This window comes from Amphiura filiformis, chromosome 4 (assembly GCF_039555335.1).
Source record: "Amphiura filiformis chromosome 4, Afil_fr2py, whole genome shotgun sequence".
NCBI lineage: Eukaryota > Metazoa > Echinodermata > Ophiuroidea > Amphilepidida > Amphiuridae > Amphiura > Amphiura filiformis.
Genome location: NC_092631.1, coordinates 13,761,021 through 13,776,046, shown reverse-complemented (window position 1 = coordinate 13,776,046; position 15,026 = coordinate 13,761,021). Strand labels below are relative to the sequence as shown.

Below are 15,026 nucleotides of genomic sequence, written 5' to 3'. Positions count from 1 at the left end.
CGTAATACATGTGCGAGAACTAAGAAAGCGATTCGGCGGCTTAGATGTTCGTGATGGTTTCGTTCATTTAAAACAACGGGGATGTCCTCACAAAAGTAACTTTATGTTTTTCTGAAAAAGGGCAGTTTTTCTCGCAAAATTACATTAAAACTGAATAAGAATGAGAATAAAGATAGGATTTTTGTCTTTTGCCTATCAATATCGTGTCATAATGGATGGGCTAGCCAATATTTTTTTCGTAGTGTACTCAAAATATTGGCCAGCCCATCCATTATGACACGATATTGGATAGGCAAAAGACAAAATCCTATCATTTATTCTCTAAATATCTGATGACGTAACTGCAGGTGGGCAAAGCACCTTTGCCAAGTGTGCTTTACATATTTTGTGATTGGTTGGTACTAAGTGACATCACACCAAGTGTGTTCATTGGGACTTATTGACATTAAAAAGATAAGACCCAATTTGGTCCGTATGCACAAAAGAGTTAGACCGGGTCTAAAGTTAAACCTGGTCTAAGTGGAATTTAGTCCCAGGAGAAAGGACCTTTTCCTATACATTTGCCTAAGTCATTTTGTATTATTTTTGAACTTTACATTTAAATCTTTAGAATTTGCCACCTACTCTATGCAGAAAATAATTGTAAAGGACCATTCCTGGTGGAACTAAATTTCGCTTAGACCAGGTCTAACTCTTTTGTGCATACCGACCTTTGGTGAACTCTGCTATGTTTGAATGTCCCTCCTGGATAGCAAAATAGTGTTCCTCAAAATTATTATTTGCATTCTACATATAATGTGTTGTGGCAATATAGTGTACTTTTATTTTACAGTACTCTTATTGTTTTGTTTGCTAGTATTGTTTTGTGTGCTTTACCAATAGAGTTTGATGAAACAATATGATTTAATGTGAGCTAAAATTATTGATTGTCTTTGTACTGCGAAATGAGGCACACTAAAAGAAAACCAGCGGTGAACAAACTGAAAAAAAATATAAAACAAATATCCATAGACAAAAATGGGGGGGGGGAAGTGATTTTCTTTATTAATGTACTGAAATGAACTAAATGCTTTAGCTTCCTTCCATGTCTAAGGTCATGAACTGTGTTTTTAATTCTGCGCAAGGATTGCACTTGAATTGTATCAAAGTGCTTCATGTGTGTTCCTTGCACAATTTGTAATATGTGACACAATCTGGTCCATGGGGGCCAAAGGCGGCAAATTTGAAACTGAGATAAAGGTAAAAATATGGAATAAAAAAGCAATAAAATACATAAGAAAATAGACATCAAAAAACTTTAGAACCAAGTATGCTAGGCCTTTTGTGTTTTCAGTAAATGATAGCCTATTGTATGTATAATGTAATAATTACAGTAACTCAATTTTCAAAAATGCCTCCTTTGGCTCCCATGCACCAGACATTGTCACATATTTTACTGATATTATTGTTCAAGGTATATCTAATTTTGATGAAATACTCATTTGATTCACAGGATACAGACACTGATTCCATGAAGGGTAAGCTCCGTTACCGTGGTAATGCGAATCAGCAGCGTGGTGGTGGCGCTACCCAGGCACCAACGACTGTCTACAACTCCCGCAAGCTGCTGGAGACGGCCAAGGGTAGTCGCCTTGACTGGGATTCAGACAACTCAGATGATGATGATGTCAGGAGGTTGGATGATGGGTTTATGGCAGTCAAAGGAGAACCAGGACTGTATTATAAGGTAAGATTTGGAGGAAGTTGAAAATTAAACAGTGCTGATAAAACATTGTTGTAAGGCCAAAAAAAAAAAAAAGTTGTCTCAAAGCTCACGAGTGATTTGAAAACAAATGCGAAATGCGATTTTTTTTTTCTATATTCCCGACTTTTTTCATGGTACTTGGAGAAAAAAATCTGATTTTCGCCGAATTTTTCTGGAAAAACTAAAATAAAATAAAAAATTGAAATAAAAAAAAAAATCCGCATTTCTTTTTTTCCAAATCTCACAATTTTACAAATGCTGCTGTATGAGCTTTGAGACAAACCTTTTTTTTTTTGCCTAATACAATGCAGTAGCACTTGCATTGAGGGGTAAAGAAAAGAGCAACTTTAAAGGGAGAATATAACTATGGGTTAACTAATTTGTGTCCATTGTGGAACACTTACAGTAGACATTTCATTTGAATGAACACTGCTGCCAATAGCTGTACACAATCCCACAGGAACGCACAACCTTGGCTACTTAGTGAAAATACTAACCGATCATGAGTTGGCATGGTTGGATTCACTTCACACGGGCATTCATCGCACATTGTACGCGGATGATCATTGGCGTGCGCAGCATATTGAAAGTGGGGGGCCAGGTTGTTCAATTCCTCCGAATGGAGTCTTAAAAGGCCAAGGAATCCTATTTTGAGGGGGCAAATTTTGATGTTTTTTCGCCGAATCCCCCAATTGACCAACAAAAGTGGGGGCCTGTTCCCCCCCTGCCCCCCCCCCTTTGCGCACACCACTGCCGATGATCATCACATTGTTGGCAGCTGTGTTCATTCAAATGAAATTTCCACTATAGTAAGCTTACAGCAGCATGTGTATAAGCTTCTCATAACAGTCGATTGCTTAACAAAAAGTGCATGATCAAAATTATTCAGTCAAGAGTTATATATGTGATTGACATGGTTGTGTGTTGTACTGCTTAATTTAACATACTGAAAAAGCTGCAGAAAAATGCAATGAGTTATTCCATGATTTAAGAGAAATGCATTAAACAGCAAGATTATATTGATTGATGAATTAGTTGATAAATTGATTGATTGATTGATTGATTAATTAATTGATTGAATTTCATTTCAGCATCACATGAACCCTCCAGCTACAGACTACATGCGTCGTCTGTATACCATGCTTCCCAAGACGGCATTGTTATCACAGAAGAAACGAAGGAAGAAGCTCACATATCTAGAACAACTGGATACACACTCATTTGCTGTACAGTATGTACATGTTTCCATGTTGAATTTGTAATATTTTATTGGCGTTCCGTGTAAAAACTGAATTTATCTTTTTTACAAAAGAACTGGGCTATTCCATATGAAATCCATACACCCCCTATGGAAGACATGACCTTATAATCTTCCACACAGAGAGTGTGGATTTCAAATGAAGTTACCTGAATGGGTGACTCTATTTGAAATTTACACTCCCTGTGTGGGAGATTAAGGTCATGTCTTCCATGAAGGGGGGGGGGTATGGATTTCAACTGGAATAGCCCATTGTGCACACATGCTCTTTATGTAATTGATAGTTGCTTAGTAGTCTGCTGTCTCACTGAGCAAAAGAAATATTATTAAGGGATGGCTCTTCAAAACCCAACTGCAAGGTTGGCTGTGCTGCCCAGGCAGAACTGATTGTGTTCAATTGTTCTAAGCAATAAAAACCAGGATTATTCACTTAAAAGTGTTCATACATATGCGGTATATAACAGCGTGCATGATTGGTTGAGAGCCGGGCATAAACAATATTTATGGGGGCTACAATAATATATGAATGAACCCCTAATTTAATCCCACCTACCACCTAAATACATAACTGCCATCTTTACTACAATCCAACCACAAATGATATCAAGGGGTAGGGTAATAGAGCAGGATGAGTTCTGTTGCTGTATAGATTTAATATCAAGTTATGCACATAGTGATTTATGTTCATGAGCTATAATTTACCACCAACACTTCTCCATTTTGCCATGACAGGAAGCCATTTTCCACCAAAGGTCACATCCATCGTGAAGGTCAAGAGAAGGTCCAGTATGTGTCCAGACAGTTGTTCTCTGAGCTGGGTTTATCTCAGTGGAGGTCAAGGGAATTCTGGACTCTTCTTATTCTGCTTTGTTTAATCTTCTTCATGCGTGTATACTTGCATTACGTAGGCCAGTGGATATTCCTGAATATCATCAACATTCCTATCAGCAAGTAAGTCTCAACAACTGCCTTTTGTACAATGATTGGTTAATTACATGATATAATCTGCTGAGTAACTTAATGAAAATAAAGCTTTTAGATCTCTCAGCAATTTTAAGCTTAATCCCCTTCAGCCATCATCTCTACCATATCTCTGATAGATGATATGTGTCCATCCATATCAAAAGGACTTGTGTCTTAACATATTTATAGCTAGGAATAAAAAGAAGAGACTCATTTCAAATGGACAACACTTCAAATTATCCCCAAGTCACATGGTTTGGGAAAGTTCCCTGTATTCCTGAGTCATGTTGTGACTTGTGGATGATTTGGAGTGACCTCCACTTGAGATGAGTCTGGTATTTATTCCTATAAAAATAACTATTATGTAAAAAGAGACGCATGCAGCAGCAAACAAGTGCATCCTTGATGTACACATATATAATCAAACCTTTAGGGCCATGTGGATGATGCTATGGTTTTATGAAGTTGTTTTAGGCTACTTTTATCAATAATAATCACCATTCTCTGCAGAGGAGTACTTGTTTATGTAACTGAGCTTTAAAAAAATCATAGCATGTTTTCATACATGTAGTTGTGTAATGCTGGTTTCACACTGTCATGCCCGTTGCCACTTTGCTGCTATGATTTCACATCAGTTCGCAATTGATATATTGATCACTCTAAGTGGCAAATCATTTGCCACACCAAGGTATGGCAAAGGAGATGATTTTGGGCCAATGAGCAAAGTTAGACAGCACTGGCTTTCAGAGTCATACTGCTGCTGAGTGGCATTCCACTTGGTGACTGCCTCGTACAGAAAAATGCAACCGCACGATGAACGTCACACTGTTCAACTGCAAGCAGCAGGATAGTACAGGGTGTATCAAAATGATTGGTACCGGGCTATGTGACATTTTCAAAAATATATCAAAAATATAAAATTGCTAATTAGTATAGTTTTTGTACTATAAATAGAAAGGGGCATATGTTAACTTATTGATCCAATAATCTGAAGATGATTGATTGATGCATCTGGGAGCTATTGTCAGTTAAACGAAGATCGACGTAATCATGGCTTTACTACAACACAAGATGAAAAGGTTCACTGCTTGAACTATTTATTGCATACATGCTCTTCAATATCTCACCTCAGTCTACATAACAAAAAATTGCTTTACACATGCTTTTAGAAAGATAGTTCCTGAAGTCCCTGCCTTATGACTCTGACAGTATGAGGTGTAGCCCTATCTTGAATGAACTTAACACCTGGGATGAATCCGTTCTGTAACTGCCCATATCAAATTGTGACACATTGCAAGTTATATCACGTTTGCATGAGATACTCCTTGCGCTTGAAAACTGTCTTCAAAATCTTCTCTGCACTTCTCCAAGGCTTCCTGTCAACCAGCGATTCTTTACTATGAATGCACGCTAAAGTGTGGAATACTGTTGAATACTTTTACCAGGTCTAACCTAACCTACACTGTCAACAGTAGTCTATAACCATTCTGCCACACCATCTACTTAATAGTAATCTCAATACTACAATTTAAGTTACCACCCTGGAAGGTGTTCAGTGATTCACAAACTTATTTCACCCCACCTAAATTATTCAAGTCAATAATATTACTCTCAACCAATAAATATTGATTGGAACATTAATATATATGAATGAAGAAATAGGCAAGGAAAAATTAAACATTTCCATGATTTTCAATATATCCTTCTCACAAGGTATTTGTAGTAAAATAGAGCTTTGAAAATGGTGCGCTACTGATCCTGCGTTACAATGAAAAATGTAAAAACACCTACTTTCCTTTAGAATCATGTAACTTCTGAACAAAATGTGCTATCTTTATGATCTAAAATTCTTAGAGAAGATAAAACTACTATAATTACAAATATGTAAACAATTTACCCCAAACTGGTACAAAAAATAGTTTAAAAAATCGGTAAAAATGAAAAGTCGTCGGTACCAATCATTTTGATACACCCTGTATGAAACCACCATAACATATACTAAACATTTCTTTCTGGTTTTTCTTTTCCAGGTTTGAATTTCTTCCATACAGTGTCAATCTCAACTACTAGTCTCTCTCCTCCACACTCGTGAGGAGGTTGCCGTGGTAATCCTAGGCCCTCTGATGAATATATTAATCCTAGCATTGCTTGTGGGATCTTGCTGGGCATGTCAGAAGGTCTTAGGAAGCTTTCCCGATCTCTTCTGCAAGTTTGTCATCGTGTATGGATTGCACACATTCTTGGATCCTGTGCTGATTGCTATTGTTGATGCACCACTTGGGGTAAGTCCAATAAAATGTTGTTTGGGTTGAACGGTCAGATTTTTTTTTTTCAATCTCAGCATGTAAGCACCAATGAGAACTCGATCGGAATTGCTTAAAAATCCATATTCATGACTGCAGGGATGCTGTCATATGTAACAATTATCATTTGATGCATATTTTACTAAAAGTAGCAGAATTCAAGGGAGAAAAATTATTATTGATAAGTGTGTCAAATTCTATGCTGCCATTCAAAATATCCATACACCCTCTATGGAAGACATGACCTTAATCTTCCACACAGGGAGTGTGCATTTGAAATAGAGCTACCTAATTGGGTGACTCCATTTGAAATCTACACCCCCTGTGTGGAAGGTTAAGGTCTTATTTCAACGGGAATGGCCCAATTCCTAACCTAAACCCTAACCGTAGAACCTAATTCTTAGCCTTAAAAGTAAACCTAACCCTAAAACCTAACCCTAACCTTACTCTTATCCAATCCAGCTAATTTCATATTGTTACAGCAATTGAATTTCTTGCTTTTTTATTACAGCGTTATGATTACGAAGTAGGAGATGAACCAGTAGCAGACGCTGCCAAGTTGTATTTCCATTTTGAGCGTACTCATGGCACTGGTTTAATGGGCATCCTACTCACTGTGCCCATCTATTTCTTCCTCATGTTCTTCTCTGGTGTCATCTTCTATATGTATTTCCTAAGGTAAGAATGAGAGAGGGATTAACTTGAGGAATGTAAGAAATTATTTTTGAAGAAACAAAAACGGAGAGAAGATGAACAAAGAAGTCACTTAGCACCCCCGGAATTCAAACCTTAGACCCCTCGCATACCAAGCACACAATCACCGGCCGGTAAACCACAGGGGTTGCGCTGGCCCGGCCAGCAATTCCCTGAGCATATCGCACTTAGGGTGATTGCATCATCTCATCACAGGGGATTCATGCATGCACTGTGGTTATCTTTGTGGTATTTTGTGGTATCTATGGGTGTTGTGGGCTTAGCTATGTGCGTGTGGAGAATATGTTAAGCTTTTGCAAAAAATGTTAACCCTGTCTTCTTTAGTGGATATCTCCCACATGCTTTGATGGATTTCAATGGGACTCGGACACAATGACCCTTAGTGACATTGACATGTGTGATGTTAATTTATAGGTGTGAAGTAAAAAATTAATCGGGGGTCACTTGAGGTCATTTTCCTACTTGTTATTTTTTTATTTAATTGATTCACATCAAACTTTATTATTTCTGTCCAACAGACTTCACAACAATGGTCGTATGCTTGACATCTACCATCGTCTGCATGCTCCTGAGGATGATTTCTTCATCCCGTATGATTTGGAGATCAGTAACCAGGAATTATCACACATCTGTAAGAAATCTGAGCAATGGAGAGGAGAGGAAGGGGAGAGGAGGAAAGTGGCTGTGTATGATTATATCTGGCAAGAAGATGATCAGGTAAAATAACAAATGTGAGCAACAGGCTATTCTATTTGAAATCCACACACCCACTGTGGAAAATTTAGCTAGTTTTCTAAAGAGGGAGTATGGTTTTCAAAAAGAATAAACGATTGGGTATCTTCCATATGAAATACACCAGTTGTGTAAAGCCACAATACAGGGGGAGTATGGGTTTCAGAATAATTAACTCTAGCCAATTCCAATGCCAATCTTCCACCGGGTTATGGCAGATTTAGAATAGAATAGCCCAATAGAATACAAAATTAGTCATAAAGTAAGAGGTGCTCATTTTACATGCAGTTTAGGATAAATAAAAAAGGTTGTTTCCTTCAGCAGCCTAAAAACAAATTGTTATGCGGTTTTTTTTTTGTTGGATTTTTTAGAATTGTGATTTATGATAACGTATGCCTCAAATCACAAATGTTTAATTTCAAATCAGTGTGAAGTAGGTTAGATATGAAAATTGAAAGTTTTAAGATTTATTGATTTTATAGCATATTGCTAAGCAAAATATATGACAAAGAAAATTTATTGAGCAATTTTGACATTCAAACAAAATGCATTAAAATTCCTGCCCCCCCAAAAAAAAAAAAAAACCACCAAAAAAAAACCATGATACTGATGGGAAACAAAGTTGCCACTTTTAGCTGGTTTACATTGTAAAAGTTAGATTTGCTTTTCAATCAAGTTATAAGTTTGCAAATATGTGACACAAAATGAATGTCTTTGAATCAGATGGGATGAGATGTCACTATAGTTGCCGGCAGAGATAAACTCTGAATGTTCCATCTGACGTCATCCTAGAGGGGTGTGGCAAATTTCTTCACCCCAAAGATGCTACACATATGGTGACTCCGATCCAATAATTCTTATCCTTTGTATTTTTAGGATGAAGAAGGGTACATGGATGATGATGGGGAGAGCATTAATAGAGGAGGTGGCAAGACAGAAGTGACAACTCATGTGTCTATCCATACACTACATTTAGATGGACTAAGAGAACTACACAGACACTTCTTAAGACTCCCTGATGGAGGCATTGTTGAGGTAAGGTCTTAGTAATAGTCAGGGGTGTAGGTGGAGGGGTGGTTGGGGATAGGGAGAGCTTTAACAGAGTAGGGGGCAAGACAGAAGTGACAACTCATGTGTCAATCCATACACTACATTTAGATGGACTAAGAGAACTACACAGACACTTCTTAAGACTCCCTGATGGAGGCATTGTTGAGGTAAGGTCTTAGTAATAGTCAGGGGTGCAGGCTGATGGATGGGTGGTTTGCGCCTGTAGTACATGGGGTACATTAAAGCCACAGTGTATAACATGCAGATCACCGATAAGCATACACTGTAAATCAAAGTTTGCAGTAAGCATGGCAAAATAATCTTTAGGTACACCTTGTTTGTCCTCTGTGAGCAGTAGGCCGGCTTACCAGGACCATCAATTTCCCAATCATCCCAGGGCGGAAATGTGGAATATAGAAATATATTGACGCGAAATGTTAACCCCATTGTTTTTCGGCAGGGCACTCGAAAATCTAACAAGTGGGGGAGTGGGAGGACTAAACGTCAACATATTTTCACCATAATGATATTGCAATATTCAATACAATGTCCAATACCACCAGTAATGAATGCTGCAATTTTAATGCTAAAATGGGCCAAAATTATGGCCATTACCACTTTTTGGCAATTTTGTCGCAGTGTAATTTTGTCTTGGTATTGAAAGCCTTTTGTCTTGGTATTTTGAGTCATGGAGTGCAACTTGCCCTCTTCCCCCTTCGCTCCTCTTGAGGTGATAAATATACAAGTTTTTACACCAACTTGTCTTCTGTTAAACAGGTATTTGGAGAGATGGGAGTCGTTGGCATGGACAAGGACCTCAAAGCAGCCCTCCACCAAGGAGCAAGTGGCATGGAGAAAAATCAGCAACCAGTTACCACCAATTGGATGGGATCTGCGGAAAGTATAATGCGCCCTCGTCCCAAAACAGTCGGTGGAATCGGCTCGCAAGACATGCTTCATATTCCGGCTACTCCTGGAGTCAATCTTGGTGAAAGAATGCCATCAGAAGCTTCCTTGGGTCCAGCGCATCCAGCAGTGTCTTTGTCCAAGGCATCGTCTTACTCTTCTTTAGCTGAACCCAAATCACCAAAGCTAAAAGAGAGGCCATCGTCCGGTAGACCACGGTCTGGAGTAAAGAAAGTAGTGCCTACTGCAGGATCAGCTGATAATATCACAGAGCTGTAAATGCCTATGGACTTATTTTCCTATATCATATCAGGCAATATTTCAGGATACCGGGTGCTTGCATCTTTCATTGGAGTGAAATCACCACTTTTACATGGAAATCTGTTTTTTTAATTCTGCCGCCAACTCACAATTTTTGCATTGTCTGCGTTTTTAAATTGCGATGTCTAGCCATCCCTGTCTGGATGGTCGGTGCTCCCTAGAAAAAGGAGGAATACATTCAGTAAAATTATAATGGCCACATAAACAGACCATACACAGTCCAAAATCTGAACTATACTGCTATAAAATGGTATCATTATATGCATTTTGACATAAAAAGTGGTCTTTTTTAAAGTCTGCACTACCACTTTTGGTGTTCATATAACACCATGTCCACAATCAGAATTTGGGACCAGTCATCAGTCATATATACCTTATTTTTAAATTTGGATATTCAAAATATTTTAAAAAAGATAGTTCATGAAGTAAATTGCAATTCATTGTCATTTCATCTTTTTTATTACATTTATATTTTAACTTAATTTGACCAATGAACCAAAGACTCAGGTGAAATATTTGAAATAAATATGACATTTTTTTTCTAATTTTAAGGCATTTAAAGTTTTAAGGTATTATAAATAGAACTATTTTTGAAATGTAAATAAAATATTGGACTCAAAATTATGCGACAAATTGAACAAATGCCACAAAAGCCATCTTAAATGTTACAGCGTATTCACGTTGTTATGAATTTTACATTGTATTTCAATAATATAACTTTTTAAAAGTTAGTTAAATTTGATTGTACAGACTTTTGTTTATCAACTTTTCTGTAAAAACATTTTTATCTTTTTATCATGTTTTAGTTAAATATTGAAAACTGAAAATTTTAGATAACAAACTTTCAATGCATGAATTGCTTGTAATATTTTAGTCATCTTGAGTATGGAAATTGCCCAATCAGTGCACCAAAGTGATAAAAATGTGGAACAATATTGTATTTTTATTTTTTTGTTTATTAACTAAGTCCTCAGTAGTTTTATATTTCAAATGTACAGTATATTTTGCTTCCGTCCATAACTTTTATATATTTGGTGTTCAAAACTTGCTTGAAGACTGTGTGAAGTGTGTGTATTAAGTTAAAAGTACAGTAGTTTTTGCAGGAGGTCCTGTCAGGGATGTGTATATATTGGGATCAGAAGGAGCGCAATGGTAAACAAAATCACTGGTATGCATCATTTTGGCCCAGTATGTTTTCTTGCAAACCTGCACCACAGAAATTCATAATTTTACACAATTTTTAGGGGTTCTTTATCAAAGTGAATTAATTGGGTGTTAAACGGGCAAAAAAAGGGTTAGGGTTAGAGATAGGATGAGGCTAGGGTTTGAGGCAGCATGGTTGATTTTGCCTGGTAGTCGAGTTGGCCTGCCCAGTAAAAACTGTTTTTGGGACTCTCTTCATTCTCCGTCCTAAAATGCTATGTTCGTCAAAAATAGTTGACCTCATAATTATGTGATGTGATCAAGCTAAACAAAGTGGCTTGTTGCTATTGCTAATATGGATTTCGAGATAAAGCATTCAACTGCTTAGTATTCAATATAAAGCATTCAACTGCTTAGTATTCAATACAAACCATTCAACTGCTTAGTATTCAATACAATGCATTCAACTGCTTAGTATTCAATATAAATCATTCAACTGCTTAGTATTCAATATAAATCATTCAACTGCTTAGCATTCAATATAAAGCATTTCAATATGAAGCATTCAACTGCTTAGTATTCAATACAATGCATTCAACTGCTTAGTATGCAATATAAATCATTCAACTGCTTAGTATTCAATATAAATCATTCAACTGCTTAGCACTCAATATAAAGCATTCAACTGCTTAGTATTCAATATGAAGCATTCAACTGCTTAGTATTGATAATAATTTGATATAGTATTCAACTTCTTTGTATTTTATTGTCCTGAGCAACACTAAATTGACCATACCTCTGGAACTGTTAAGTTCAATTGTAATGGAACTTTCATCAAAATAAATCTCTGAAAATGACAAATGAACTTGAATACTGAACTAGGTTTGCTATTTGTTTGTAATAATCTATTGCTGTTTGCAACATATTGTCAAAAGATGGCTTCTTTTAAATGGAACTGTCTCTATGGTATAATTATAAATGTATAGCAAGTCATGACAAAATTTGATCTGGAATGGGCTATTCCACTTAAAATCCACACTACCCCTGTGGAAGATTTTGGAATTACCTTCCACAAAAGGAGTACAAATTTCAAATGGAATGAGCACATTAACTAAGTCTTTGAATCTCACCCTCCCTCTGTGGAAGATTCAGTTTGAATCTTTCTCAGAGGGTGTATGAATTTCGAATAGAACTGCCTAATATGTTAATTCCATTTGAAATTCATTCTCCCTCTGTGGAAGATATTTCCTAAATCTTCCACAGCGGTAGTGTGGATTTTAAATGGAACAGCCCAATGATAAAAATGTAAAAAAGAGGAATTTTATCCAATCCGTCCTGTACAGAACTGTGTGTGAACTTAAGTAGAACATCATATATATTTTTTGATAAAATAGAAATTTTGACAATTTAATACAATGTACTGACTGCTTATTGTATCACCTTGACTTTCAAACACCTTGATCTTGAAAATAAACAAATCTCATTAACATGATGTAAGATTTTGTTCAGTTTGTTGTGTTCTATTCAGTGTTGTGTTGTGGTATGTTAGTAAGGGTATGTAGTTGTTGAGGGTAGTGATAAAAATCCCTACTCGTCGCTAACTTAGAAATGTTATATCATTCAGACATTAAAGCCATATTATAACATTTGCTGAGGAGAACGCCCTCAAAAAAATTTTAAATTCAGGTTTTTACACGATTGTAATGTACTTTAGTAAATAAAGATTCTCTGCAAAAATCAAGACTTTAGGTGCTGTAGTTTTGTCAAAATCTGAGATTTTGAATAAACCGCCTGAATCAGCGTTTTATTATTACGATAGAAATATTAGTTGAACGCGTATGCGATGTCAACACAGTACTATGTACACAGCGTGCGGGACACACTCACATACACTCGCCACAGGGTCGTACCATATTACAACCTTGGCGTGACATGCATTGGCGCTTAGTTGTAAATTCGATTTTCTTTGCTTTACCTCACTTGTTCGGCTCAAAATTAAAAGGGACATATCTGACAGTAAATGCTAATATTTTATTGAAAATTAATACTAATCTATTTTTAAAGAAATGTTATAATATGGCTTTAAGTACCCATAGAACTCCTCGTTATAAAATGGTCAAAATATCCTTTGTGGTTTATTTCACTTTACCTTGTTATTTTGGCTTAAAATTGACAGAAATCTTTTCTGACAGTTTTACTAATATTATTTCGGCATTTTGAGTACAGAAGAACAAAATTAAAATTTGATGACATTAATGGGTCCGTACCCCCTCCCCATTTGCACAAATGGAAGGTCCGCCTTCCAGGGAACTTACGCAGTTTGAAAGTACTCTCTATTCTAGAATAATACAGCACTAAATTTTTGAAACGAAAGAAATATCTTGTTTTGTCAAATGAAACAGCTAAATCCTAAACCTTCAGTTAGATCTAACTGGCAATAAAAGTGAAATTTTAGCATTTTTGCAATTTGAGGATAATAAGCCAAAAACATGCAATTTTTGTATGTTTTCTTACAATTGTAGTCACCAAATTCTAAGAATTGGCACAAGTCTAAGCATTCAAAATAAGCTCATAATTTTAATTATTTATTATGAAAAAGATTAGAAAATGTGTTATCCAAAAATTAGAATGCATAACTTGAAATTCGTCTTTGTAAGTACAAGTCTTTAGACATGATTGTCACAGCATATGAAAAACGCACATGTTTGGCCCTTATTTCCAAAAATTGACATGAAAATTTCATTTAGCATAACAGGATAATATTTTTAATGCAGAAAAATTAGTGCTGTTTTTTTCTGGAATAGGTTGGGACTAGTTCCTGGGAGCATCTTGACTGCTCAGTGCCAGAAGTGGGTTAGTGCAATAGCTGCCATGTGTGGATGCCACGTGTAGATGAGTACATTATACTGTGTGTAAATTATGTTGGGGTGTGTTCACAGGGCAGCTATTGCACTTACCCACTGCACTTCTGGCACTGAGGAGTCGATCTGCTTAAATCAGTGGGCAAATGACTAGAGCTAATCTGAAGACCATCCCTTGTGCTCATTTTATGGAAAATTGTTTGGCGCATTCAATCATCTAGGCGACAGTGTATAAAACAATTTTAATTTAAAAATGTTGTGTATGAATTTCTTAAAAGTGTTGGTACTTATTTTGTTATCACTGAATAGAGACCCGTAACTATCCATTGGCACCGAATAGAACAATTGGATTCCGTAAAATTTTGAAGGACATCAGAGCAATTTTGAATTATTGTCTTAATTACGACATTAAATCACCCATAGCGCACCGCGTTAAATGGCCAAGATATAGCCAGTGGTGATTCTTTCATTTTACCTCATTAGTTCTGCTTAAAATGGACAGAACCCTTCCTGACAATATTATGGCTTTAATTGACGCTGAATCAATTTGTAGTGGCCACAAACAATTAATGCTGTCGATTAATATTACTAGTAATTAGCATTTTGACCAGCCTAACGATCCATTGCTGCCAACCTTGTCCTTGAGACTTACATTATTGGAAACGAGAGCTAAATAACTAAATGAAATGTAAGTCAATCACTCATTTCAAATATTGAGTTTTAGTTTTGATTTTGGTCACATGGTTTCCTATTATCCTGCCTATAGCTCTTGACTGACATGATTATCGATATCTTTGTTTCTACCCTTTGTTAGAAACTTAAAATTTGTAGCAAGGAAGGATATTCGTTTTTCGTTTCAGTTTGTTATATAATTGTGTGAAGAAGATAATCACTTGGTTTGAAGTTACCTGATCTAAGTATACAAAAGAAATGTTTAAATTTCGCAGTGTAATATTCACAAGCAGAGAAGTCGAACAAGTCAATCTACATTTGAAAGCGTTGGATCGATTTAGCTTATTTCTCTGTGATCA

At 36.4% G+C, this 15,026-nt stretch overlaps 1 protein-coding gene across 1 annotated transcript in view; it reads left to right on the top strand.

Moving 5' to 3' along the window:
• LOC140149981 (uncharacterized) overlaps positions 1 to 12,631 on the top strand; it is a 33,664-nt gene extending 21,033 nt beyond the window's left edge. The window contains 9 exon segments of the mRNA XM_072171983.1: positions 1,493 to 1,726; positions 2,836 to 2,975; positions 3,735 to 3,953; positions 5,996 to 6,030; positions 6,033 to 6,247; positions 6,780 to 6,946; positions 7,501 to 7,699; positions 8,591 to 8,749; positions 9,542 to 12,631. Coding sequence (XP_072028084.1) covers positions 1,493 to 1,726; positions 2,836 to 2,975; positions 3,735 to 3,953; positions 5,996 to 6,030; positions 6,033 to 6,247; positions 6,780 to 6,946; positions 7,501 to 7,699; positions 8,591 to 8,749; positions 9,542 to 9,949 — 1,776 coding nt within the window. The 3' untranslated portion in view covers positions 9,950 to 12,631.
• Positions 12,632 to 15,026: the final 2,395 nt, after the last annotated feature.